The sequence below is a fragment of the Coturnix japonica genome, chromosome 22 (assembly GCF_054131305.1).
Source record: "Coturnix japonica strain WE chromosome 22, WE-NBRP24, whole genome shotgun sequence".
In the NCBI taxonomy this organism is placed as follows: Eukaryota; Metazoa; Chordata; class Aves; order Galliformes; family Phasianidae; genus Coturnix; species Coturnix japonica.
The window spans coordinates 6,156,418-6,181,763 of NC_140684.1; the positions used below are offsets into that span (position 1 = coordinate 6,156,418).

Genomic DNA, 25,346 nt, shown 5'->3' on the forward strand with positions numbered 1-25,346 from the left:
GCTGGCTGTTAAAGGGACGGCGGGAGGTTTCCTCCTCCCCTCCCCGGGCGGGGCACGCAGCAGCCGGGCCCCCCCCTTCTCCTCCTCCTCCTCCTCCTCCTCCTTCTCCTCCTCTTTTCTCCGAGCCCTAATTCCCCTCGGCCCCGGTGGGAGCGGGACGAACGGGCGGCGCCGCCTCCCGCACGGTCCCACCGCCCCTTCGAGGGTCTCAATCCCGGCGGCGGCTTTGCCCACCCCTCCCAGACTCTCCCGGGTTCCTCCGCTGTTCCCGACCCCTCAATCAATTCTCCCCCCATTTCTCCGTGTCCAGGCTCAGGCTTCCCCCCTCCCCATCCATCAGCCCGACCAGGTGAGCCCCGACGGCGCGTCCGCCGCGCCCCGACGGCACTTACCCCGCAGCGCCCCGTCTCCTCCGCCGCCCCCGCTGCCGCTGCCCGGTACCGCTCGTCGGGCTCCATCTAGCGGCGCCCGCTGCGCTCCGCCCCCGCCGTCGGGGTTTTTGGGTGGGAGAGAAGGGGGGGGAAACGCTCCTCCCCGTGCAGGTGCGCGGTTCCCCCGACGGGGCGTCCCGTGGAGGTGGTGGGAATGGGAGCAGAGGTCGATGGGTTTGGTCGGTGGGGTGGTTTTTTGGAGGAGGAGAAGGAGAGGGGAGCGGGTGGGAAGGAAGGGCGGCCCCGGGGGGGGACACAGCGACGTGGCCCCCCGTTCTTAGCGAGGCGGGGAGAGCTTCGTGCTTTCGCTTCTCCTTTCTCACAGCCATTTGTTTAAGGGCGGCACAGCAACGGGCATCTCCGCCCTGGGGTCACCCCGCAGCCGGGCACGGCGCCCCAAAGATCGCCCGTCCACCCGCCCGACCCCGGGGGTCTCCCCCCAAATCCCACTGAGCACCACCCGGCTCAGTGCCGACCCTCCCGCTGTTCCCTACGGGCTCCTCCAGGGGATTTTGGCCGCAGCGGGGTGGCACCGCTCAGCCCCGAACCCAACATCGGGCGGCATCGGGATCCTGGGAGCGGAGCGAGCTCTGACCCTCATTGTGGAGCAGTGATTTCATCCCACCCCCTCGGGGGCTGACTTCCCCCCCACCCTCCTCTCTTTATATATATCTCTATATACATAATTTTTGTGGGCTTTTTTTTTTTTTTTTCCTTCCCCTCTGTTCAATTAACGGCTGGAAGTGTTTCAGGTTCTGGCAGGGAGCTTTGGACGTCGCTGTGAGCGATGACTCCCGCGGGCTGAGTCCGCGTAATTTATGGGGCCGAGCTGCATCAATCACAGCGGCTCCCCGACAGCTGCCCACCCCCCTCCTCCCCCCCCCCCCGGGACCCCGGGCTGCCCCCGCTACCTGCTGAGTGACTGAGCCCGGCGGGGGTGGGGGTTGGAGGGGGGGGGGGAAACACCTCCGACTCCTTCACCTTTTTCTCGCAGCCCAAAAGCCGGGGCAGGTGGAGGGGGTGAGCTCAGCCCCGCGGCCCCGACATCTCAGAGCAGAGCGGTCCCTTTTCGCCCTGTTACGCCGCAGGCAGAGCTGGTGAACGGGAGTGCTCAGGAAGAGAAGGAAAAGGAAAGGGGGGGGGGGGGGAGAAAAGGGGGCATTTTCGCCTCAATGTGCAGCGCAGATTGGAAACAGCTCTGCTTAAGTCATTGGCTCTGTTGGGAGGTCTGAGCTGGAGCGTCTCCCGCCTGTGCCCCCTCCCCACGATCAATCACGGCGCAGCAAATTAGCCCAGATGCCGGGAGATTGGGTTCAAATCCAGCTGTGGTTTGGATCGAGCTCGCACGCCTGGCTTCATGTGGGACCTGGGCTGTTGGACAGGATGCAGCCCCCCGGTCTCTGTAGGGCCCCGTTTCCCAGCGCAGCCTCTCCCCGAAGCCCACACACATGTGTTCGATTACGGCGTTGGCCAGCCGGGCCGCATCCGGCACCGCCAGGAGCCTGGAGCCCCGCTGGCAGCTCGCACTTCATTTTCCCGGCGGTGCCGGGGGCACAGCAGCCCCCACAGCCCCTGTGTGGCCCCTTGAAGGAGGCTGAGTCCCCTCCCGACACGGTGACACTCGGGTCCCGTTCGTGCACCGGCGTCGCTGAGCTGAGGCCGTGAAACTCGTGACAGCAGTGAGCTGCCCTCTGTTGGGTGTGGGCTGCGGGGTCACCTTCTGTGCCTGTGCTGAGCTCTTCCAGGTGCCCTCCAGTATCACCAGCCCCTGTTTTGGGGCCAGGGGTTGCACTGTGCTGCGTGGCCCCAATGGGGCAGGGTGGGTGAGGGGGAATCTGAACTGTGGGGCGGTAATGGGATGGGTGGAAGGCTCTTCTCGATGGGGTGATGCTTTGTGGGGCAGTGGGATCTCTTCCTTGTGGGGCAATGCCATGGGAAGTGATGAGACCCCTTCGCTGTGGGGTGGGTTTTGGGACCCCTCCCTGGGGAGCAATGTGCAGATAGGTGAGGGGTTCCTCCCCCGAGAGGCAGCGTCCTGTGAGACCCCTCCCTGTGGGGTGATGCTCAGCTGAACGAGGGGCAGAATCCCATGACGGCTGAGGTTAGAGGTCCCTGTGGTCCCACCCAGCCCCACAATGCCACCCCCCACCCCCAGAGCCGGTACCCAGCACCACATTCAGACCCCCATGGAGGACACCCCACAGCCCCCCAGTCCCCATGGGCTCCCACCAGGACACCGTCACCCTTCATTGCCCACCAGGACCCCATGGGTTGCCATGTATCCCACACCCCATGCCCGAGGTTCCCAATGCAGGGCTCTGCACAGCTCCTTGTTGGCCTTCAGGAGGTTCCCATCACCTTGGTGGGGAGATGGGGACCCTTTTCTTTGTGTGGTGCCACTTGATGGGGCAGTGGGTTCCCCTTCAGTGTGGGATGATGCTCACCCATACAAGCAGAACCCTCTCTGCCAAGTGATGTTTAATGGATAAGTGAGAGCCCTTCCTCAGTGGGATGGCAGGACGCCTTCAGGATGACCCTGAGGCAGGGGACCCCATTCCTTTGGCATGATATATGGGACTCCATAATCCTGGGACAATGGTGATGGGATTCCATCCCTTTGGGACTTCTTATGACAGGATAATGGGACCATACCCCTTTAGGATGGCGCGTGGTGCGATGATGGGATCGATTCCTTTGTGACGATGATGATGGGACCCCATCCCTTGGTGTTGATGCTCCGTAGGACAACAGGACACACTGTAGGACGGTGCTCGATTGGATGAGGAACACTTCCAGCAGCTCAGTAGGGGCTGGAATCATCTTTCCATGTCGGGAAGCGCTTCAGACCCCACGAACGACCTGAAACCCCCCTTCTATCACCACCCCTTCCACTACGGGACGCTTGTAGGACGGAGGGGCTGAGGATGGGCTACCTCAAACCCCACTAGATGGCAGCAACGGGCTGCGCTCCGGGACACAACACCCCCCCCCACCGCCGCCCCCTCGGGGACCGGGGGGCTGCTTTTCGTCCCCAAAGGTTCCCAATGGGGGACCGTGGGAGGGGTGGGTGAGGGGGTGAAAAGCGGCCCCCGGTCCCGGAGGGGGCGGCAGCGGCGGCTCCGGGGGAGGCAGCGCGCAGCCGGTACCGGTGGGCCGTCCCCGGTGCTGACTAATCCCGGGGCTGAGTCACGGCTGCGGCGGGCAGCGCTGCGGCAACGGAGCCTCCGAAAAACGGAGAGAAGCCCCGACGGGGCGGGCGCTGAGAAAGGGCTCAAAGTGGTGGGGGGACACGGAGAGAGGGATGTAAGGGGGGATGAATGTGTGTATGTGTGTGGTGGGGGGGTATGTGATGGGGTTTTGGGGTGGTAGCGGGCTCCCATCGGAATGAGGGACTGGGGGAAGAGGAGCGGGGAGAGGGAGGAGGGCTGGATGTGGGGTGTCAATGGGGAGTGGGGTGCGGGTGGGTGTTAGGGGGGTCGCGGCCTTACGCAGCGGCGGGTGCTGGCGGCGCGGTGCTGCTGTCAATGACAACGCCGCTGTTGCCGTGGTGACAGCTATGATGCTTCGCCAGAGCCCAGTGAGGTCAGAAGGCTCCGGCAGGAACCGGGGGGGGGGATATGGGGAGGGGGGGGATATGGGATGCGAACCAGCGGGGGAAGGGTCCCCCCATGGCCCCCTGGATGTGGGTTTAGTGTCACTCGGCTCGGGATGCTGATACTTGGGATGGGGGGGGAGTTACATTTAGGAATTCACTCAATCCGGCTCATTGGGAACACAACAGTTTTGGGGTCTCGGTGTCCCCCTTTAGGATCGTGCCCCCGGCCCCCTGCAAGGCTGCATTAGGGCAGCACGGTGCTGCAGTGGGGAAGCTGCAATGTAGTGGGGGGGGGAGGAAGCTCCAAACTCCCCCCCCAATACACACAGACACACACAGACACACACAGACACACACAGACACACACACACGTTGTTGTGCCCCATCCTCCTGCAGGACACCCATGGGTGCTCACTGGGGGCACAACGGGGGAAGTGATGCCATGATATGGGGTGGATGGACACAGGTGCATATGGGGCACCCCAGGTTTGGACACCCCCGGGCTCTGTGCTTTTTCCCCCTGAGCACAACCCTACATCTCTTATGGGCACGGGGGGGGTGAGGTGGGTGTCTGTGGGGTGACCCCATAGAGGGCTGTCGGGTCCGTCTGTGGGGTGCACCCCCAACGGGGCTGCGGGAGGAGGGATGCAGGGATAGGGGCTGCCCCTCTACGCATCCCCACAGGGGAGGGATGGCCTGGGGGGGGTGATGGGGGGATGTCGGGGTCCCGGTACGGCCCGGACCCCCCTCCCCACCCGCGGGCCGTTGCCCTCCCCCCGCCCCGATATAAATAGTAGCGTCTTCCCGTTCCCTAAATTTCCTCGCTGACGTAGCGCTCACGTCATTGTGTAGGTTGATGCTTTTCTATGAATGAGCCGAGATCCCCGTTACTACGAGCCCGATCCTATAAAAGCTCCGCGCTCTGCGGACAGCGCAGAACCGACAAACCGGCACCGTCCCCGAACCGGGGGGAGAATCGAGGGGCTCCGGGTCCGGACCGGGAGGTGTCGGGGTCCGGGGGGAGGTAAGGCTGAACCCGCCCCCCCACTCCAGGTAAGCGGGGACGGGAGGGGGCAGCGCAGCCCCGCGGCATCGAGCGCTGCACCTGTACGTGGGGGGGTGGTGGGGAATGGGATCGGGATGGGGAATGGTTGGGGGGGGGGGACTCTGCGGCGGAGGGGGGGCGGATCGGGGCCGCCTGGCGCAGCCCCACGTGCGGAGGGGGCGGTGGGGTCGGGGCGCGGCGCCGGTGGGGGCGGGCGTGGGGGCGGAGCCGCCCCGGGGAAGGGGCGGGGGGGGGTGGGGGAGAGGGGCGGTCGCCCCCCCCCAGACTTTGCGGTGTTTATGTGAGTGCGTGTGTTTGGACACCGTCTGCCCCCTCCTCCCATCAGCCCCCCCGCGCTGTTTGCTGCGGGTGACATTGGCATCCCACTGTCTCCGCATCCAGCCCCGACGTGCCCCCCCCCCCCCCGCACCGTCCATCCCCCCCACCCCCCTCCCTCCATACCCCGCACCGGGACACCGCACCCCCGCACCCCGAGCTCTATGTCGCCTTCACCCCGACCGTCGGAAGAGCGTGGAGAGACCCCGTCGAGGAGAGCCCGAGTCAGCGCATCGGCACCTTGGCTCTAGACTGCTTACTGCTGCGTAGGGACAGGACAGTAACAGTCTACAGTCATGGCTACTGAAGCATGACCCACCGGCACCGGCACCGGCACCGCCGTGGGGCGGGGGGAGCGGTCCCGGGACGGGTTGGGGGGGGGCTGGAGCTGTCCCGCGTGCTGAGCCGTCGGGGCGGCCGGGAACGTCCGCGGGGTGGAGGTGGGACGGGGGTCTGGTGCCCGCCTGACCCCTGTCTCTCTTTCCCCCCTCTCCTCTCCTCTCCTCTCCCCCCTCCCGCAGACACTGAGACCCCACGGCGGACGCCCCCCGCTGCAGCCCAGGTAGGGGGTTCCCCCCGATGGGGCGAACACGCGTGGGCCGGCGGGAGGGCCGGGCTGTGCTGGGGGGTGGGGGTGGGCTGAAGGGCTTCCTCCGCACGCCGACTGTCCCCCCACGCTGCGGGGCGGGGGCGCTCGCTGCGGGTTTGGGGGCCGCCCCCTCGTTGTCGCCAGGCACCGGCTGCGTCCCCTTGTCCTCCACTCCCACCTCCCCCTACTCCTCGACGTCGCCCGGGCGACCGTGGCTTTAGATTGTTACTGTGCTGCTGGGGGGGTAACAGTCTACAGCCATGGTCGCCGGGCCCGGCGCACTCGCAGCGCGGGCAGAACCCCCCAGAGCCCCCCTACAACCCCGCGGCAGAGAGAAGCGGGGGGTTCCCGTCGGGTACAGCCCCGCCTCCCGCGGCAGTAGGAGCTCACATGCAGGCTGCGTTCGCCGCACATCAACTCTTACTGTTCGGGGGGGCGGGCGCGGAGCGGCTCTTCCTCGGCACGGGGAGCAGCGTTGATCCCCCTCCTCCATTCCACATCCCCTCCTACCCCCCCCCCCCCCCCCCGGCCCCCATCACCCCCCGCCCCGCAGCCCCTCACCTGCCCTTTCGCTGCTCCCCCGCTTCCCTGTGCCGTGTCGCGGTGCGCACCGACGGCTCCGACGATCGCTGTGCCGCGGGGTTGGGGGGGTTGGGGGGAGCACCGGGAGCGGAGCGCGGCCCGACGCAGGGCGACGGCGGCGGGGACTGAGAGCGGCACGACGGGGCGGGCGGTGGTGGCCGGGGGCGGGCGCAGGTTGCACAACTCGCCCGTCGCGTCCAGGAGATTCCTAAGAGGCGAAGTCAGAGCGGCCCGACCCGCCCCGTTATCGGGCATCGGGCCCTCGGCAGCCGGCGGTGAGCGGCAGCGGTCGGGAGGGAGGAGGGGATGGCACGGGGTGGGGGGGATCCACAGGAAGCCCGGGGGGATGGGAGGTGCTGAACCCATACGGGTGGGTGCTGGGGGCTGGGGGGTGACAGCAGCAAGAGAGAAGGATGGGGACGGGCCCCCCTGCATGAGGGCTCTGCCCTGTTCCCCCTCCTGAAGCCAAAGCAGCCCATAGGGAGCACCCATGGGTGATCAGTGCTCCATGCCCAGCAGTTCTGCCTGTGCCTGGCTGGGATTTGGGGCAGCCCCATCAGTGGGGGGAACCTACAACTGTGGCAGCCACAGTGAGCCTGCAATGCAGGGAGGGACACCCTGAGGTGCTACTCACCCCTTAAAAGCATGGGGCCCTGGGATGGGGGGGCGGGGGGGGAGGAATCTCTTATGGCCATTGGAGGATACCCAAAATGTGATGGGAGCACCCCTGGGCCAGGGACAGCCCCCAGCCTCCATCCCCACACAGACTCAATGTGGTGCTGTTGTTGTTTTGAAGGCCAACTTCTCCTGCTCACACATTGGAAATAGTTTCTATTCCAAAGAGCTTAAAAATATCTCAGATTTCTGACACTGGCTTCCAAGGAGCTGAGCCCAGAGCCAGACTGTGAGGGACAGAGGCCGCCCTGCTCCCATACTGCTCAGCCACAGGGAGATAGAGCTTGTGTGTGCTGCACAAACACTGCCCTGTGTTGGGTTGCTGGATGAGAAGCAACAAGTGCTCCTGGCCCTGCTGCTGCCAGGATGGGATAAGGCTCATCCTGGGGGAGCTGTGATGCTGCCAAGGACTGTGGAGGACTTGGATGCTTCCATCCTGCTCTCCCCAGGTGGACTTTCCCTATGGAGAGCACGTGGCCCCAAAGCCTCAAAGCTGTGCCACAGCTTGTGACATGGAGCTGGGGTGGGCAGCACATACCCATAGGGCTGTGGGAGGGGGGCACAGGGGTGCTGCTGCCCCCCAAAAGGCAGCACGGCCCCTGGATGCCCCTCACCATACACTATTGTTACCATCTGACAGCTCTTGGCGAAACCATCTTTGTGATTCAGCCGTGTTTATCCCAGCCCGCGGCCCGGCCCAGCGTGGGTTTCCATGGAAAACTTCCATCGAAAACAAGGAGAAAAGGAGTTGCAGCAGGAGTGACTCAGCCACAACTGGAAGCTTCTGCGGATGAGGCAGAGGAGGGGGGGACTCTTCCCCTTGGTCCCATATCGGGCAGCGGGGGCCTGGGGGACACTCCTGGACACGTCCTGCAGCTCAATCGTACCCAAATCCCAGCACACTGCAGGTAGGAGCCAGGCCCAAGGGAGGTAGATGCCTTGTATAAGCATCCACAACACACATCACCTTTCAGGAGCGCCCCCTCCCCAGCAGACTGCATCAGGCCCCGCTCACCGCTGGCTGTAGGGGAGGAAGAGTGAGATGAGTAAGGCTGGAAGGATGGTGAGACCCGCTGTCAGCACAACCCACGGGAGCCCCTGCTTGTGCTGGCCAGCCCTGCACGGGCACTGAGCGTGGGGAGGGAGCGGAGGAGGGCCTGAGTCAGCAGCAGCACTGGGGAAGGGATGCAGGGAGCAGGCGGTGGGTGTTTGCCAGTGGGAGGATGCTTGGGATGCTCACAGCATCCCTAGTGCTGCTGGTTGTCTCAGAGCCTGCAGCAGGCACAGCAGCAAGCAGGGGTGCAGCTATTCTAGGGGCTGACACTGCTGTGGACACACTGTGGGGGGGATGCAGAGAGCTTTGAAAGCTGCTTTGGGGGGCAGAAATAGGGAGCAGAAGGGTGAAGTGCATCCCTATCACAGCACCCAGGCTCCCATTGGGTAAAGGCAAGGTGTGGGGGGAAGGGCAAACCCCACAGATAATGCTCTCAAGGGTAGGGAAGACATTCTCCAGTCTCTCCTCCAGGCTCACATCCCTGTTTTCTTCCCCACGCAGCTCACAAGAAGGTAAAACATGGAAAGTAAACCTGGACCAACACAAGGTACGTGGCATGGGGTCAGAATGGTGCTGCCTGGGATGGGGCAGACATGGCCATGATCAGAGGGGCTGTGATGGGCAGGATCCCTGGGGCACCCCCCTCTGAGCAGCAAGTGATGCCCGCAGGAGTTGTTTCCATCACTGCAGGTGCAAAAAACAACCCCAGGTTCCTCCTGTGCTGCTGACACGTACACCTCATGCAGATACACCTCATGCAGATTAAGGGTCGGGTTTATTTGTTTTTATTCTTTAAGCTCAGGGAGAAGGCATATATATATATTTTATTAAACTCCCTGGGAACGTGATGCAGTGCTGGAGTACCAAAAAACCCCCAGAGCCTCCTGAATTCAAGCCCACCCACCCATCAACCCCCTCTAACCCCCCCCTATCTACCCAAAGGAGCCGTATGGGAAGCAGCAGGGCCCATTCTGCTCACTCACCACGCACACACAAGGTCCGTCCTTGTTTCCAACGCTGCGCTGCTTCCAGCCGGTGCTGCTGCGGGACACGGGGGCGGGGGAAGCGGCTGCGGGACCGCAGTGCAGGCTGGACCGCGGTGAGCAGACATCACTGCAGTGCCTCCTCCGCGCCGTCCCGCGGTGATGGGCTGAGCCGAACCGAGCTGCAAGCTCGGCACTAATTAAACAGCCAACAGCGGGCCGGCCTCGTGCTGCCTGCTGCTGTCTTATCATAGCGCCTGGAGGTTCAGGTGGGAAAGCAGCGAGACAAAGGCCCTGCTGCTTTGTCATCGCAGGGTTCGCTGTTTTGGCTGCATCCACCCACCTCCTGCTGCTTGGCAGGGCAACAGGTGTGTAGCCGCACAGCAGCATCTCCGTACGCTCCTTCCCCACATCTTTGCAGGCTGAAAGCTGAGTCTTTGTTCCCCAAACCAAACACTGGAATCCTCAATGCAGAGAACAAGGGGTGACAGACACCCCACAGCTCTGCATCAGCCCATGGCAGCTCTGCTCCTTGAGCAGCCAAGCAGCACTGGGATGCCGGAGCCCCCACAACCTTCATTCACCCAAGGCCAACATTCAGTGCAGATGTGACTGCATTGAAAAGCAGCCTCCTGCTCTTACTGCCACCTCCATCACGCTGCTGCCACAGAACCAGCAACAAACCAGAGAGCAAAACTCACATCAATTAAAGCTGCTCGCTTTTGCTCGGTTAGTTTTAACCTGCGGCGGTTCCCAGGCGTGTTCACAGCTCAGTGAACACTGAAAGTGCTTCCATCTACTGATCCACTCCCTGCGGTTGCCTGGGGGCACAGAGGCAGCTTGGGGAAGCATGAGGAGCCCATAGACTCAAGTGGAACCATCCCATCCTATATCACAGCAGTGCTCTCTCCTCCTGGTGCCCATCACCCACCACAGGGTTGACAAGCACCACCCTCAGTGCAGCAAGATAGAACAGCCCTACCTGGCAACAAGAACTACCACATTTAGCATCTACACTGCACTTCACCACTGAAGAAAAAGGGGATGAGAAGACCATGCTGTGAGCTGAAGCCCCTCTGGGTACAGACATGAGGCTGGTGCCCCCCAGCATTGAAGCCACACAGCAGCCAAACAGGATGTCTATCATCAGAGCAACACCACCAGCATCACAGATTTCTGTGTGTTTCAGCCAAAAACCCAACAATGGTTTGAGTTTTTCACTGCAGCCCTGACACTGCCAGGAAACGTCTTTTCTAGACCCAGACCAGCTGGAAGGTTGGCTTCATTTATTTGGTACAGGATAGCGAAGACACAAACCTTTTGGATATAAGAGCTGCAAGCACTGTGCGCTCTGCACCTACTCCCTCTGGCTGAGATGATACTTTTGAAGGGCTGCGTTAAGCCATCGGGTACAGCTGCATCACTCTCCTGTCTGCAAGCCGCTGTTATTCATAACTGTATTCATTGTATTGATGTATTCATAAGGTTGCAAAGAGATACAGAAGAGCTCACTGTGTTCATGTTGCAAAAGATGGTGACAACCTCTCCAGGAGGGCAGAAACAGCGAGAAACAGCAAGATGCTGCACCCAGCAGCACACTACAGTCTATAGACAGTGCTATGACACTGCCCTGGTCTCTGGCTGCTCAGCCTGGCCCTGCCCAGGTCGGAATCGTCCCAAGAATTGCAGGTAAGTCTCCGTACAACCCACTACAGTCTATAGACAGTGCTATGACACCAGCCTGGTCTCTGGCTGCTCAGCCTGGCCCTGCCCAGGTCGGAATCGTCCCAAGAATTGCAGGTAAGCCTCCTTCTGCGGCGCAGCCACGGGGACAAAGTGCCCCCCAGGATGCGTGACGATCACGGGCTCCACAAAACACCTGGCCAGCTCCGTGCTGAGGTGAGCAGCGATGACAGCATCGGTATCACCCACAACGTGCATTGAGGGCAGGGCGATGGGCTGCCGGTAGAAGTGCTGGTGGGCCGGGGAACGGCTGGGGAAAGCGGCCACCAGGATGGCGAAGGTGACGGGGAACCGGGGATCCCCGCGGGCCCGTAGCGAGCACAACATGGCGGCCAGCGCTGCTCCCTGGCTGAAGCCCAGCAGCCCGTCGAACGGGCCTCGTTCCTCCATCGCCGTCGCCACGACCCGCAGCGATTCCTCCAGCCCCGCCGGTTCATCCGCCGCCTCCGAGGCCTCAAAGGAGCCGGGCCTTGAGAACCACCAGCCTCGAGGGGGGTCGTCGTTTGTTTCATCGTCGCAGCCGGGCACGAGGTGTGGAGCGTCGAGGGTGACGAGCTCAGCGTGGCCCCGTAGAGCCTTACGCAAGGCCCCGGTGCGCTGCCGGAAGCGCCGCTCGCTCTGCCGGTAGCCGTGAAGCGCCAGCAGCCGCAGCGGCCGCCCCTCCGCCATGGTGCCGGCCTTAGCCGGAAATAGGCCGCACTTCCGGCCGCCCTCCCCTTCCCTCCCGAAAGCTGCGCGCTGATTGGTTATCGCTGCACGCATAGAAAGGCTCGGGGTGGGGACAGTGCGCCGGAGCGCCCCCTTGCGGCGGGAGGTCGCGTAGCGGGGATGCGGCACCGACGGGGCAGCCGAGGAACCGCCGTGCGGTGGGGGGCAATGAGGGGCGGGACCCGCTTCTACCGGGCTACGGGGCTATATAGGAGGTGTTCAGCTCCACCTCTTTCCTTCCTGGTGCTGGCAGCAGCGATGCCCCTAATCCATGTGTCCCCAATGATGCTCACCCTGGGGTGGCCGTACCCATTCCAAGTCCCTACAAGTGGCATTGGGGCCATAGGGACCCTGCTCAGGACGTGGCTGTGTCCTCATGTGGGTGGGCACTGCGAGACCCCTCGGTGCCGTTCTTCAGGCTGCGGGTTGGTTTCTCCTGTAGGGACAGACATCAGGTAAGCAAAGATGGGGCCATGTGTGCCCCGACGGCCGGCACCGCTTTGTCTCTAGGGACAAAGCCACTGGGTGGCGCTTGTGGCACATGGCTCCGAGCACCGAGGGCACCCACACCCCCCAGGGCACACCTGAGCCGGCCGTGCTGCGTGGTTGGCCGTCCATGGCCCCAGGGATTGACTGGCATAGAAATCCATGGGGTACGGCTGCTGCCACTCAATGTCCCCAAGAGCCACCGCTGCCTGCAAGGAAGGGATAAGGGGATAAATGGTACATGCAGTGCTGGGAGGTGTCCCCCCCAAAGCACAATGGGGACTGCTCACCTCATAGGGGGTCAGCAGTGGTTTGCTGAAGGCCTCCCCCCAGTCGATGGAGAGCCGGGGACAGGCGATCTGCACCCACCTGCGAGGAGAACAGCGGGAATAAGACCCCCACAGTGAGGTGTGAGGACCCCCAGGGTGGCTCCGGGCACCCCCCATGAGGAGCTGCTCCCCTTCATCGTGCTGTGTCCCAGGACCAAGAAACACCACTTGGATCTGGGGGCACCCACGGAGGAGCCCTCCATGACAACAGCTCCGAACCACGTCAGGCCCAATGCCACGCTCCCAGCACAGCTTTGGGGCTTCCCATAGGGCTGGGAGCACTCACACATCCACGCTGTCAAAGAGCTGCAGTTTGCTGGGGAAGATCTCAGACAGCAGCACCCGCACAAAGGGCCGGCCCAGGGCACGCAGCCGCGACTCCAGGTGCTATGGGGAGAAAACCAGCACTGTGGGTCAGGGGCTCGCCAGCCCTACACTAACCCACAAAGCACTTTCCATCCAGGAGGCCATACAGAACCCAAAGCTCAGCCCTCGGTCCCCTTAGGGCCACGTCCATGGGGCACACACAGTGACAGGGCCGCAGCTCCAGCTCACAGCTTTCCCCAGCGCGTGCCTCAGCCTAATGAAGTAATTACTGCTCAATGACAACAATCTGTTCTCGTTAGTGGCTGCCAGCCTTGGGACGGCAGGGCCAAGGCTGTGGGAGGATGTGAGCAGCGTGGCCGTGACCTCAGAGCCACCATCTATTTTCCGTGCCCTATTGTGCCTATCACCCCCCTGAGCTGCCCCCCCTAAAGTTACTCCCAGGGTCTCTGCCCCACATCTCACTGCTGATCCCCCCCAGCATCAATGGCAGCACCTTAGCTGTGCTCCCCCTGCCCGCAGAGACAGTGAACCCAAGCAGGAGTTCATCCAATTAAAACCAAACCAGCGAATTAATTGCTGAGCTGCTCATCCAGGGGGGTCTCCATGGCTGGCCAGTGTTTAATGAGCCCTTGGCCAACCTCCCCCATCTGCTGCTAATTGCCCTGCCTGCACGGCTCGGGGCGGATCGATGGCAGCAAGGAAGGGCAGGCGCTGTCCTTGCCCCTTTCCCAGCCATGTCCTCAAGGTGAGGGCACCCCGCAGTACCTGTAGGATGGAGGGGGATCCCTGTCGCCCCAGGGTGCCCAGCAGCAGCCCCCAGCACTGGGCACGGGTGGCAGAACGGATGGCAGCTTGTCGGGCTTCACGCATGCGGTCATGGGCATAATGCTCCTGAGAGAAGACCTTGCTGTAGGGATCATACCTGTGGAGCAGACCCAAACTCAGCCACAAGCAGCCCCCAGCCCCACAGATGGCCCCCAAACTGCTCCGTGCCCTCCTTCATTAGCACTAATTAGCTCACAGGGCCCAGCTGATTCATCAGGAGGGCAGCAGGTCCTGGACCCGTGCTCCCATCGCAGCCCCCCATACTCAGCCCCTCCCCAATCCCGGCTCATCAATTATAAAGGAATCTTTGATTTGTTGCTTTGTTTGACGAGGAGAATTTTAATCAAATCCCACTCGGGTTTCGGCAGCTTCCCCAGCTCCATAAAGCTGACGAGCGCCTCCCGATCGTAACAAACGACCTACTAAGAAATTCAGATTTCACCAAATGGGCCCTGCCTTTCGCTCTTGATATTTCATCTGCTTTCAGCAGCCTCATCATCGCGCTTTATGGCCTCTGCCTGCAGCAGCCCGGGGAGTTTAATGGCTGCACCTCAAAGAGCTTTCACAGGTACTTGTCAAAATGTTTATATTCAGCCAGAGTAAATGGCTGGTGTTCATCGCATGGAGCGTGGCTCCCTCTGCCCTGCTGGGATGGGGGAGGAGTTGGTCCTACCTGTAGGCGGGTATCCCTGGGTTGGCGATCATGATGGACTCCAAATGGAAGCGGCCATCCCCCAAATAGCTGCGGGAAGAGAGGGAGAGCAGAGGGAGGTGGTGATGTGTTCCACAGCCAGCGTGCAGGGTGTGGAGGGATGGATGGATGGATGGATGGATGGACAGATGGACAACGGGATGGATGGACAGACAGATGGATGGACAAATGGACAAATCGATAGACAGATGGATGGATGGATGGACAAATGGATGGATGGACAGATGAACTACTGGACGGATGGACAGACGGATGGATGGACACATGAATGGACAAATGGACAAATGGATGGACAGATGGATGGATGGATGGACAGACAGATGGACGGACACGTGGATGGACAGATGGGCAGGTAGATGGGTGGACAAATGGATGGATGGGCAGGTAGATGGGTGGAGAAACAGATGGATGGATGGACAAACAGACAGACAGATGGGCAGATGGATGGATGGAGAGATGGACAGATGGACTGGCCAGATGGAGAGATGGACAGACGGCCACTTTTGGAGCAAAAATGGATGTGAAGCAGCAGGGCCAGCGCTCCGTCTCTACGGCTGGTTATAGACGTTGCTGCTTCCATTTCTAATCGGATTTCAAGTCAGCAATTACATTTCAAAGCCTTTCATTCAGCTGCCCTAATGGAGTGAGGGCTCAGAAAATGAATTCAGACGTAAAACTTGACTAGATTTTTGCCCTTAATTGGAGAATGACATTTTGGAAGATCAAAGCTAATTTGTCGGAAAAAGTTAGCCCCAGAGATGGGCTAAATAAGAAAATAACAACGCAAGGAGGATGCAGGTATGTCGGGTGTGAGCACTTAGGAGGGTTGTGGGTACCATACCATGGTTCCAATGGCAGCAGGATGGGTTTGTTCATGCCTGTGCCATGCCAGCTTGGTGGCCTTGGGGACAGCAGAAATGCAATGCCTTGCCCCCAGGTCCTAGTGCAGGGTAAAGCCACAGCCCCATCCCACCTGGCTGCCCCATGGCTGAGAACATAAAGGTGATGTTCCATCCCACCCCGGGTGGGTAAGATGGGGTTTAACACCCCCAAGGGTGGGGTCCTCGCATTTATTTATTCTGCAGCGCACTGTATTCACAGTACATTAAGCATTTCCATTACCTAAAATAATTAGGTGATAGGAAGCGAAGTGCTCCCTCTAATTTGCTGTCCTTAAATAAAATTAATGTTGCTGTGATGTTGGGCCCCGGCCATTTGTCTTTTCCAATTATCCACCCGCCCTTCCATCTATTATCTATTCTGATATACGACTCAATTATTTCCTCTGTGCTACGAGCAGACGCCAATCGGAGCAGCTTTAGGAGCCAGAGGGACCCAGCCCAGCCCACGTACACCCCAGGCAGGGCAGGGGAGGGACAGACAGTCCCATGTACCCATGAGTTTGGGGAGGGCATGGGGATGGGGTTGAGGATGGGGTCAGGATTGGAAATGGGGAAAGGACTCGGGATAGGGTAGGGATGGGGATGACACTGGGGATGGGTTTGGGGACAAGGTTGGGAATGAGGACAGGTATGGGGACAACGTTGGGAATGGGGAGAGGGCTGCGGATGGTGTTGGGGATGATGATGGGGTTGAGGAAGGGGACATGACTGTGGATGGGTTTGAGGATAGAGACAGACTTGAGGATGGGGATGAGATTGGATATGGAGCCTGGCTTTCTGCCCTGCCATGAACTGCAGGGTCTTTGGGGACAGCAGGTACTTACATAATGGCATCGGTGTCCTGTGTGAGCCGGGGTGATGTGCAGCCCAGTATCTCACCGGGGGACAGTGGCTTGCACTGGGGCACACACACCTTGTACTGTGATTGCAGCTCCTGTGAGGCTGCCTGCAGAGACATGGGGTCAGCCAGAGAGCCAGGGTACAGAGCCCAAACCTGAACAAGTCTGGTGGTGCTCACAGTGCTGGGGACCCTCGGGGCACCCCAACCTGGAGAACCACAGGGTGCCTCAGTTCACAAGGTAACGGCCCCATGGAGCAGAGATGCTCTGCAACACTCAAACAACATATCAATTAGAAGAGAAAGGAAAACACTTAACGCTCCACCAGCCTCGTGTTTGGATAGACATGGCTCAAGAGGCTCATTCATCTCCACTCAGGAGCAGACAGACAGACAGACAGAGCTGCTGGAGCTTCCTCCAGCACCACAGTGAAATACCACGCGCTCCTCTGCCTGCCCTGACATTTACTAAGCAGCTCCCAGGGGATCTGGGGGGCGGTGCTGCTGTGAAACATTGATCAGAGTTATCACAAAGCTCTCCATCAACGCAATTGTGGCTGCTCACCTGCACTGCTGCCACAAACTGGATGGTGCTGACCAGGGCCAGGGAAGAGCCTGCAGTGAAGTTGAAGCGGATGGTGTCGAGGAAATGGGATGTGTCAATCTTGATGTCCACAAAGACGTAGAGCATCTTCAGCCCACGTGTGGCATCGATGGGGACTGCCAAGAGAAAGGGTGTGATGGTGACTTTGGGGGGGTTCACCTTGTGCCCCATAGCCTGGTGTGGGGCAGGTGGGGGTCTGTTCACTCCAGGCAGGGGGTGCAGATGGAGCACCCATTCATTTCTCTCTGGATAATGGCAGCCCCGGGGCGGGGATCAATGAACACAAATCTAATTACCCCCGGTGCTAAGAAGCCTGTGTCACCACGATTAAGTGAATAATTAAAGTACACAGAGTCCACATCGATCCACAGCTCCGCATTCACTTCCCATTTTGGTGCGCTTCGCCTGAGCACAATTAAGTGCAAATTACTCCCTCCTGTGGGGCTGGGAGGGATGGGGACGGTGGCTCTGGGGTGACAGCCCCTAAAGTACCATTGAGGATCCCATAAGGATAGCTGCGCTGAGCCAGTGCCAGGGTGGGCAGCCCAAAAGGTGCCCCTTGGGGTGCTTAATTCACAATGTGGTTTTGGGGTACAGATCTCAACCAGGAGGTCAGTATTTCACAATGAGCCCTGAGTGATCCCACAAACCCCATAAATGTCCCTAGAGCCTCTGCCCAGGCTCAGAGGGGCTGCAGGGTGCTGGGAAGACCGAGGCTACTACCCAGCACAGCAATTCCGCCGATCCACCTTAAAACCCAGAGTGTCTTATTGTTATTTTTGGGCTGATTCCATCCTGGGTGGACTTCAAAGTTAGCAGCATCTGGGACAGCAGCACAGTTTCTATGGCAACCGGATCCAGAGTACCGTCCGCCTGGGGAGCACACAGCCTCCTCCTCCCTTCCCCTTCCAGCCAGCGCAAAGCCTCGTCCCCATTGTCCCCACTATTGTCCCTACCATCCCTATTGTCCCTGTCCCCACCGGTAGCTCCCAGGCACTGAGGCTGTGTGCTCTGCTGATGTCAGGCTCAGGGCTGTGATTTCAGCGATGCCACAGCCAAGCAGGCACTGCAGTGCTGTGATAGGGACGCACTCCGCATGCACTGCTGCTCCCTAAATCCTACCCAAAGGCAGCGACCCAACCAGCCCAGCCCTACCCAGTTCTCTCTTTGGAAAGGGCAAACAGCACTCAGTGCCACGGCCCCAAGCTGGCACTGAGTGTAAGCACCAGCACAGTGCTAGCAATCCCCAGTGCCATCACATGCCCCAGAACCCAATATCACCTACTCAGGCAGCTGTGTCCATAGTGCACCAAGAAGTCAGCACCCAGAGCCTTCGCCGTGAAGTCATCCACGCAGCACGCGCCGTAGGTCACGTCACCCATCACCACCGCCTCAGCATCCGTAAACCTGCAGGAGGGACAACAGTGAAGGTGGCATCAGGGTGGCACCATCATGGCACACGTCCTCCCTGCCCTCTGCCGGTGTCCCCAGCCCTGCTGTGTCCCTGCTGGCACGTACAAAGGGGGGACCCCTCGGCACGCAGCGGGGAGGACGAGCACTGGCCACTCTCCGAGATGTCAACATGATTAAAGTGGAGAGCGCTAATCCGCCTCTTCAATTGGGTAAAGCTGTTTGCAATTCAGCGGATTATCCGCTCATCAAATAATACGCTGCCAGTTTCCTAATGCAGAGGCATGGAGAGACCCAGCACAGGGACCAGGAGCCATCCCGAGCTGTGCCAACCCCATAGCAGAGGCCATTCCCCCATACCCAGGGCAATGCTGCTGCCCTCCAGCCCATGCCTGGCTGGCACTTGGATAGGGACAGCACAAAGCATCCCCTGGTACCCATACCTGGTGCAGCCATTGAGCCCCCAAGCAGTGCACGCTGCCGTTGAAAGATAAAGCCCTGCCGTGTGATTTAAACATGCCACCTTCACTGGTGGTTTATTGCACCATTTTGGGGGATTATTAGCTTGGCTGCGTTCCCGTGGTGTTTTAATTAAGAAAGCAGGTATAGCAGCAACAAAGCCCCACGCCTGAAGGGGCTGCTTCAACCAGATGCTGATGCCTTAGTTACACTAAGGCTGTGCCACGGGCCAGGCTGGAAGACCCTTCTGACAAGATGGTGGCTGTGCTGCCATTGGGGTCCAGGTGCCAGCATGGTCCCAGTGGCACCAATGTAGGGTTTGGGGATGGCAGAGGCGTCACCCCCTGCTGGCAATGGCTGAGGGCCAGGGTCCCCCTCCCTGAGCGCTGTGCAGGGAGTGTTACGTTGGTGGCAAGAATAGAAGTGGTGGGCAGATCTGGGCAGATGGCAGAAGGTGGAGGAATGGCGGAGCGTGTGGAATATTAACAGCTCCGACCCAGCGGCAGCACCCAGGGAAGGGGACAGGGCAGGCAGTGCCCCCAGCATGGGGATAAAGCTGCCATCATCCTCGTGTCCTGAACAAAGCAGACATCCCATGGGTAGAGGATGCACTGGGGACAGCAGGAGGATGGGTGTCAGCACCCAAAGCTACGGCCCCAATGGCACAGATGGGCACACGGCCACCACACTGCCCATATGGCAGTGCCACGGGGCTGCTGAATGATCCAGAAGGCTCTTTCCCCACCCTCTGATTCCCCCCCAGCCCCCTTCTCTAATGAGAGGTGATGAGATGAACGTGAATCAGACTCCACACATCTCAGCAAAAGTGGAAAATTATTCAGCTCCTTAAGATTCAGGACGGGGAGGTCTGACTCAGAGCAGCAGCCAGCGCCGCTTAATTTTTTATAGATTAAAATGTATGCAAATTGGCCCAAACCCCAGAGAAAGTCCCTGGGGGTGAAGAGCAAGAAAGTGAAATAGCAACGGTGGAGGGAAGGGATGGCAGAGGGGCACTGTGCCTCCACCCATGGCACATGGCTGTATGGGGATGGGGCTGAGCTGCCCCACCTCATACCATACTCCAGCCACGGGGATGGGACAGGGGACATGGGACAAGGACACTGTAGGACGATGGCAGCAGGCTCCCCGTGGTGATGTGGGGACGGCACATGCCGGGGTCACCCACACTGGATGGGCTATGATGGAGCAGCCATAATCTCCTGAGACAAATCAAAGCGGAGCGCGGGGGCCTCCCCTTGATGTTTTAATCAGTTCGGCGTCGCCGGAGCCTTTCATCAAACTACAGAGGAAGGAAATGTCAATTAGCATCCACCTGCCCACGACACGGGATGCTGCACTGCAATGGGACACAGTCCTCGCCATGCTCTGTGTCCCCACTGCCCGGTGGGCACATCGGGATGTGGTGACAGGGCTGTCCCCACCGGGCTGCGAGCTGTTCGTTCCCACCGGGAGCTCATGAATATTGAAGACAAGGGGAGGTTATTCATCTTTTCCATCCCGCAAAACCCGTTCATTCTGAAAAACAGCCCGGCCTTAGCGTTTTCCTCATCTCCCCTAATTCATTATCTCCTCCTTTAAACAGATGGCTCCCGAAATCCCATTTATAAAGTGCCACGCTCAGCACTGGCAGAGGGCTGGGACCCCCAGCACTGCTCTGTCACAGCATGGGGAGCAAGTGACACAACCCAGTGACAAACATGGGGACCCCATCCCCTTGCCAGCACCTCCCCACCCCCCAGCCTCACTCCTGCTTTATTTTTCCCAGCAAAACCTTCCAGCCCCAGATCCCTGAGAAGGATTGAATGAGACCAAGCTTAAAGCCCCCAATCCCAACCAACAGCACCATGAGAGCCCATGTCCTTTTGGGATAGGGACATGGAACTCTTCGCTCGACCCCAACCTTCCACTCCTCTAGAAGCATCGAGCGCAGCCCCAACATAGAACAATGCGATTAATTAGCAGAGAAGCCCGTCGCCGAGCCCCATTACCAGGTTCCCAACTTCATTAGCACAGGGAAGCTGCACATAATTAAAATAATGAGTTTGCAATTTTACTGCAAGCGGCTCTGGAAGAGCACTGCTGCAGCTGGGCAATTACTGCCTGCGTGCAGCGCGGGGACCCGCAGAGCACCTGCAAGTGGGTCAGGATGGGGAGGTGGCAACAGGGACAGGGTTCCCATCCAACATGAGGATGCAGGGCACTGTGACCCCATTGTTGGCCTTTGGTGCATCCCAGCTCTGTGCCTTGCTGGCCTTGGGGCTGGAAAAACCCCAAAAGACAAAGCAATGGTGCAGAGAACAGCGGTGACCAAGCCACCATGACTGTCCCATGCCCTTCTGGTGCCCATCCCCTTGGTGAGCAGTTTCCCCGTGGATGGGGATGGGGTTGCCAGCTCCCCAGGCTCTGCAGGGACACAAGGACATAGGACATGGACACAAGGTCAAAGATGCCATAGCAGGCTGGCATTGGGATGTTCTGACCACGGGAGGTAGCAGCCCTTTGCCCCTTTCACCCCACATTGTCACCACCCCAAATGAGCTGTTCACCATCTCCACTGAAGTGAGAACTTCATTCTCCCTAATGATGCTGTTGTGTGCTTAATGAGGGTGATTAAATCCCCCCTGTGCATCTCCAAGGACGAAGGGGAGCAGGGAGGGCAGCAAGAGCCGAATCCTGCACCCCAAGAAGGGTCCTTCAGGGCTGACAGCACAGCAGCTTGGCCAAGGGACGTGGTGTCCCCACAGTGCTGCCCAAAGGGAGGGGACAGCACAAGGCACCTTGGCCCCCCCATCCTTTGCTAACAAGGCCACAAACTCCAAGGCAGGGAAGGGGCAGAGCGGTGCCACCAGCACGTCTCTGACTCCATCACCTCCCCTATTAGCAGGAGACAGGGGGGATTAGCAGCTGTGCAGCCTGACAGCTGATTTTATTAACAAGGAATCAAGAGCCCAGCTGAGCCGCCCGCCGTACACGGAGCGAGGAGGGGGGTCCGCTCCCAACCCCCCCCAACACATGGAGCTGGTGGGCTGAGGGCTGCCCCCCGATCCCGAGCTGTTGTCCAGGCTTTCCCCCACGCTGCCACCCCCTCACCGGCACGAGCTCCCCTCCATCGAATTACATCAGCCACCAGAAACGGAGCCAATTTGGATGCTGCCTGGAGAGCGTCGTGATGCGGCTCCAACAGCGCACGGCCCTGCCAGCTCAACAGCCCGCGGGCGGTAGTGAGACCCCCACCTCAATGGGGGCTGTGGACCCCCACCCCCATCCACACGCCATGATAATGACAAACCTATTAGTGCTAATTAACAAGGCTTCACACCGGTCAATGCTTTCAGCATATCTATTTGAAAGGCTCTGTGTAAAGTGCCCGGTGCTTTTCTGTGATGCTCCTGTGACATCTTCATCCCTGCTCCCAGCCAACGTGATGCTGGGATGCACAGGGACCAGGACTCCAACCCTGCTCTTGTCCTCACCATCTGGGGCTCCAATCATCAGCCCTCTGCCCTTGACCCCACAATTTGCAGTGGGGCAGACAAGACCTTGGCCAGCACCAGGTGCCCATTCTCACTCTCATCCCAACGCCAGGGGATGCTTTATCCAAAGCAAGAAGGTAGAAATACCCCAGGAGAGCACACACAGCTCTGGCTACAGAACATGGGACGTGTCACCCTGAGGTTGGTGGCAGCGTGACTCTGTCCCCATTGGGGCTGCACAGATTTCCATCATGTCATTTCCCCCCACACCAGAGCACCTGACTCCAACTGGAACACAGATGTCACCCAGTGCCCCCATCTTAGGGACAGACCTTGGGGTGCCCCCGGTCAGGGTGCCATCACAGCTGGCAGTGAGGGTGAGGCCGGTGGGGCTGCAGCAGCTCGGGGAAGTGGGGCTTAAGGTTTCATTCAGATGAAAGAGCCCCTTAATCCGCTGCCTTTGAAGTCAGAGACATGAAAGCGGCTGGGTGCCAAAGCCGGGGAGAGGAGGCAGTGCTGCTTAAAGGGACAGACCCACGCGGAGCCACCTGCACTCCGCACCCACCCCCTGCATCCTCCCACCCCTATTGAAGGGATGGGGCAGGTGACAAAGCTGGGGCATGTGCCATAACCCCCCCACAAGGTGTTGTCACCTCCCTGTGAGCCTCCTCACACAAGGTGACAAGGTGCTAACAGGTGCTGTGACCCCACTGATGGTAACACTGAGGTCACAGCTCCAGGGGACACATCACTGTCACCCCAACAGCAGGGATGTGTGACAGGGACCGCAGGTGCTGGGGACGTGGTGTGGCCATGTTGTCCCTATCCCCATGGCACAGATGGTGCTGCATTAAGGTGGGAGCCACCCCCCCCAACCCCAACATGGGGTCAGGATGGATCTTACCTCTCAATGATATCTGCGATGGTGCAGGCAAACATGAGCAGCCCCTCCGGCATCTGCAGGGCCACTGGGAAGAGAAAGGCTGTGATTAATGGGGGATGCTCCTAATTGGGGCTCACCCCATAGCACACCCAATTGATTCATCCCTCCCCAAGGCTGAAATTGGGCACTGTGGCCTCAGAAAGCAGCAGCACAGCACAGATCTCACCCTCTGCCGCTCGCACCCGCCCCATGCGAATGCATTTAATCCCTTTCTGAACCCGCCGACACTCCTTGTCTCTCCCACTTCCCTCTGTAATGAGTTCTGGGTTTTAATTAAGCGCTGCACAGGAAGAGGTACTTTCTTCTGTTTATTTTAAACCTGCTCCTAATAATGTAAACGTGTGCCCCTGCTTCTCCAGCTACAAGAAAGAGTGGATAATCATCGCCTTTTCAGCTCTGCACCATTCATAATTCCACAGCCCTCTGTCATATCCCCCTTCGTTCGTCTCTTTCCCAGCAAAAAAGAACTAAATCTATTTAATCTCCCATTGTACAGAGCTGTTCCAAACCTTTCATCGTCCTTCGCTGCCCTTCCCCTCGCTGCTGCTCACCCACTTTGGAGGTGCCAGCACAGCTCCGTGTATTCACAGTGGAATAACGCCTCTTAGCCCCACTGTCCCCATCTGGGGCTGCCTTTACCCAATGGCACTGGGGGCCAAACACACACCAGGCTGCCATCCCAAACCCATCCCAGTGCTGACAGCAACGACCCCATAGAGTCATTCAGGCTGGAAGACCTCCCAGACCCCCAAGCCCCACCCACCCCCACTGTGCCCACTGACCACATCCCCCAGTACCCCCAGCCCCACCATGTCCCCTCCCCACTGCTCACCTCTTTTGGCTCCCGCTTGCCGGATCCGCCAGATGGTTTTGGGGATCTCAAAGTTGTAGTTGGAGGGCAGAGCTCCCACTGCCTCCTGCAGCTCCGCATTGTTCAGCAGCTCCTCGGGGACCTGGCGGGCTGTGCGACGTGGGGCTCGGCCTGAGGATACAATGGGAGTCAAGGGGGGGAGGGAGCAATGGGGCACCAGGTCCTTGGGGCCATAGGAACACTGTGTCACTAAGGCCATGCAGACATCACACAGGGCACTGTGACCCAGTAACCATGGGGACACTGTGTTCTAAGAACACGGGGACACCACATCCCATGGGACCACCTTCCTAGGGATGGATTGCAGCCTCCTTCACCCAACATGGGCCAGCAATGCTATTTTTGGGGGCAAAAAAACACCATTTATACTCAGAAAGCACCATAATATCTCAGAGCACTGTGTCTATAAGACAATAAGAATAGGGCCAAGGGGAGTCCCTGTCCCACCCGTGGGGATGGGGCCGAGGCACTCTCAGCCCCCACCCCCCGCCCCCAGGGGCGCTGTTTTCCCTTTACTGGGGGGGAGGGGAGATAGAACCATCCCCACACCCGCTGCTCACACCCCTCCCACCATCGGGGCGCTCAGCACCGTCCTCCCCCACAGACAACGGGGGGGGCTGCGCTCCGTTATTCATCGCCGCCCCGTCGAACATCGGTCCTTAGACGCCGTCATCCAACGAGCCCACGGCACAGCCGGGACGAGCACAGCCGGGATGGGCACAGCCCCCACCGCCTTCCCCCGCCCTGTGTTCCCCGGTACCGCCCCGGTTCTCCCTCCGGTTCCCACCTGCTCCGTTAACGGAGGGCAAAAGGGCCGCGGTACCGGAACGCTGCGGTGCTGCCATGGCGTGGGGCCACGTGGGGGCGGGCAGGCAGCGCTAGCCGAGCACCGAGCGGGTGGGGCGCTTAGACCAGAGCAATAGATGGCCGAGAGAGAGAGAAAGAGATGGAGAGCGGAGCGGACCGCCCCGACGGGACGGGCGGGATGGGGCGGGATGGGTGTTGGGGCTGGGAGAGGAGGATCTGGTACGATGGACGAGCACTGCTGTGCCGGTGTGGGGCTGTGCGTTGGGATGTGCTCGGCTTTGGGCTGTCGGGTTCGCCCCAAGACGGACCGTGGTGATTCTGGGCTGTGCATCCCCTGCTCGGCTCCCGGTGCTGAGTGCGGGAGCCGATCGCAGCTCCGTGGTGTGGGTGCCATGGGGGTCCCCCTCTCTCCTCTAGTATACAAGTGCCTGAGAGTCGGGGGACCCCTGAGGGCCGCAGGGGAGCGGAGTGATGGTGGTGACACCCGAGGGGTAGAGGTGCAGGCAGTGGGATAACGTGGGATAACGGGATCTGCTGTGGGGATGGAGGGAGCCCCAGTGGGCTGAGAGGACCCCCGGGGGCAGTAAAGTGCCGTGGG

At 60.1% G+C, this 25,346-nt stretch overlaps 3 protein-coding genes and 1 long non-coding RNA gene across 8 annotated transcripts; 1 reads left to right on the top strand and 3 right to left on the bottom strand.

Annotated features, from left to right (window-relative positions):
• Positions 1-242: 242 nt before the first annotated feature.
• LOC146757399 (uncharacterized) lies at positions 243-13,165 on the top strand. 5 transcript variants are annotated; one of them, XR_014936539.1, is made up of 5 exons: positions 243-349; positions 4,879-5,079; positions 5,929-5,969; positions 7,894-8,161; positions 8,809-13,165. XR_014936539.1 is itself a non-coding variant. In XM_085522267.1 (5 exons), exons 2-5 carry the CDS (start codon positions 4,897-4,899, stop codon positions 8,954-8,956), a joined length of 567 nt encoding a protein of 188 aa, XP_085378393.1. In that variant the 5' UTR covers positions 243-349; positions 4,879-4,896; the 3' UTR covers positions 8,957-13,165. The 5 variants fall into 5 exon arrangements, 4 of the variants coding, with proteins under 4 accessions (XP_085378393.1, XP_085378395.1, XP_085378396.1 ...); XM_085522267.1 differs by having other exon boundaries at positions 4,879-5,050; positions 7,938-8,161; XM_085522269.1 differs by having other exon boundaries at positions 7,894-13,165.
• LOC107322681 (uncharacterized) lies at positions 2,893-6,853 on the bottom strand. The gene is made up of 3 exons (XR_001559020.3): positions 6,558-6,853; positions 5,562-5,669; positions 2,893-3,188 (listed from the first exon to the last, which is right to left on the bottom strand). It is a non-coding gene; the product is annotated as an uncharacterized LOC107322681 (long non-coding RNA).
• On the bottom strand, positions 10,560-11,795 carry OVCA2 (OVCA2 serine hydrolase domain containing). Its single transcript, XM_015880975.2, has one exon. It carries the CDS (start codon positions 11,793-11,795, stop codon positions 11,019-11,021), a length of 777 nt encoding a protein of 258 aa, XP_015736461.1. The 3' UTR covers positions 10,560-11,018.
• Positions 10,560-24,807, bottom strand: DPH1 (diphthamide biosynthesis 1). The gene is made up of 12 exons (XM_015880974.2): positions 24,729-24,807; positions 23,903-24,052; positions 23,032-23,095; positions 18,050-18,171; positions 16,726-16,880; positions 16,147-16,268; positions 14,382-14,450; positions 13,649-13,805; positions 12,843-12,943; positions 12,518-12,596; positions 12,326-12,436; positions 10,560-12,177 (listed from the first exon to the last, which is right to left on the bottom strand). Exons 1-12 carry the CDS (start codon positions 24,784-24,786, stop codon positions 12,097-12,099), a joined length of 1,269 nt encoding a protein of 422 aa, XP_015736460.1. The 5' UTR covers positions 24,787-24,807; the 3' UTR covers positions 10,560-12,096.
• Between the last annotated feature and the right edge of the window lie 539 nt (positions 24,808-25,346).

Excerpts from the sequence above, each read along its gene's own strand:
- DPH1 (XM_015880974.2), bottom strand. The coding sequence starts at position 24,786 with ATGGCAGCACCGCAGCGTTCCGGTACCGCGGCCCTTTTGCCCTCCGTT. Across the intron at positions 16,269-16,725 it reads AGTTTGTGGCAGCAGTGCAG|GCAGCCTCACAGGAGCTGCA; the intron begins GTGAGCAGCCAC and ends ATGTCTCTGCAG. Across the intron at positions 12,178-12,325 it reads ACGCAGCACGGCCGGCTCAG|GAGAAACCAACCCGCAGCCT; the intron begins GTGTGCCCTGGG and ends CTGTCCCTACAG.
- OVCA2 (XM_015880975.2), bottom strand. The coding sequence starts at position 11,795 with ATGCGTGCAGCGATAACCAATCAGCGCGCAGCTTTCGGGAGGGAAGGG.
- LOC146757399 (XM_085522267.1), top strand. The coding sequence starts at position 4,897 with ATGAGCCGAGATCCCCGTTACTACGAGCCCGATCCTATAAAAGCTCCG. Across the intron at positions 5,970-7,937 it reads CGCCCCCCGCTGCAGCCCAG|CCCGCGGCCCGGCCCAGCGT; the intron begins GTAGGGGGTTCC and ends TGTTTATCCCAG. Across the intron at positions 8,162-8,808 it reads CAAATCCCAGCACACTGCAG|CTCACAAGAAGGTAAAACAT; the intron begins GTAGGAGCCAGG and ends TTCCCCACGCAG.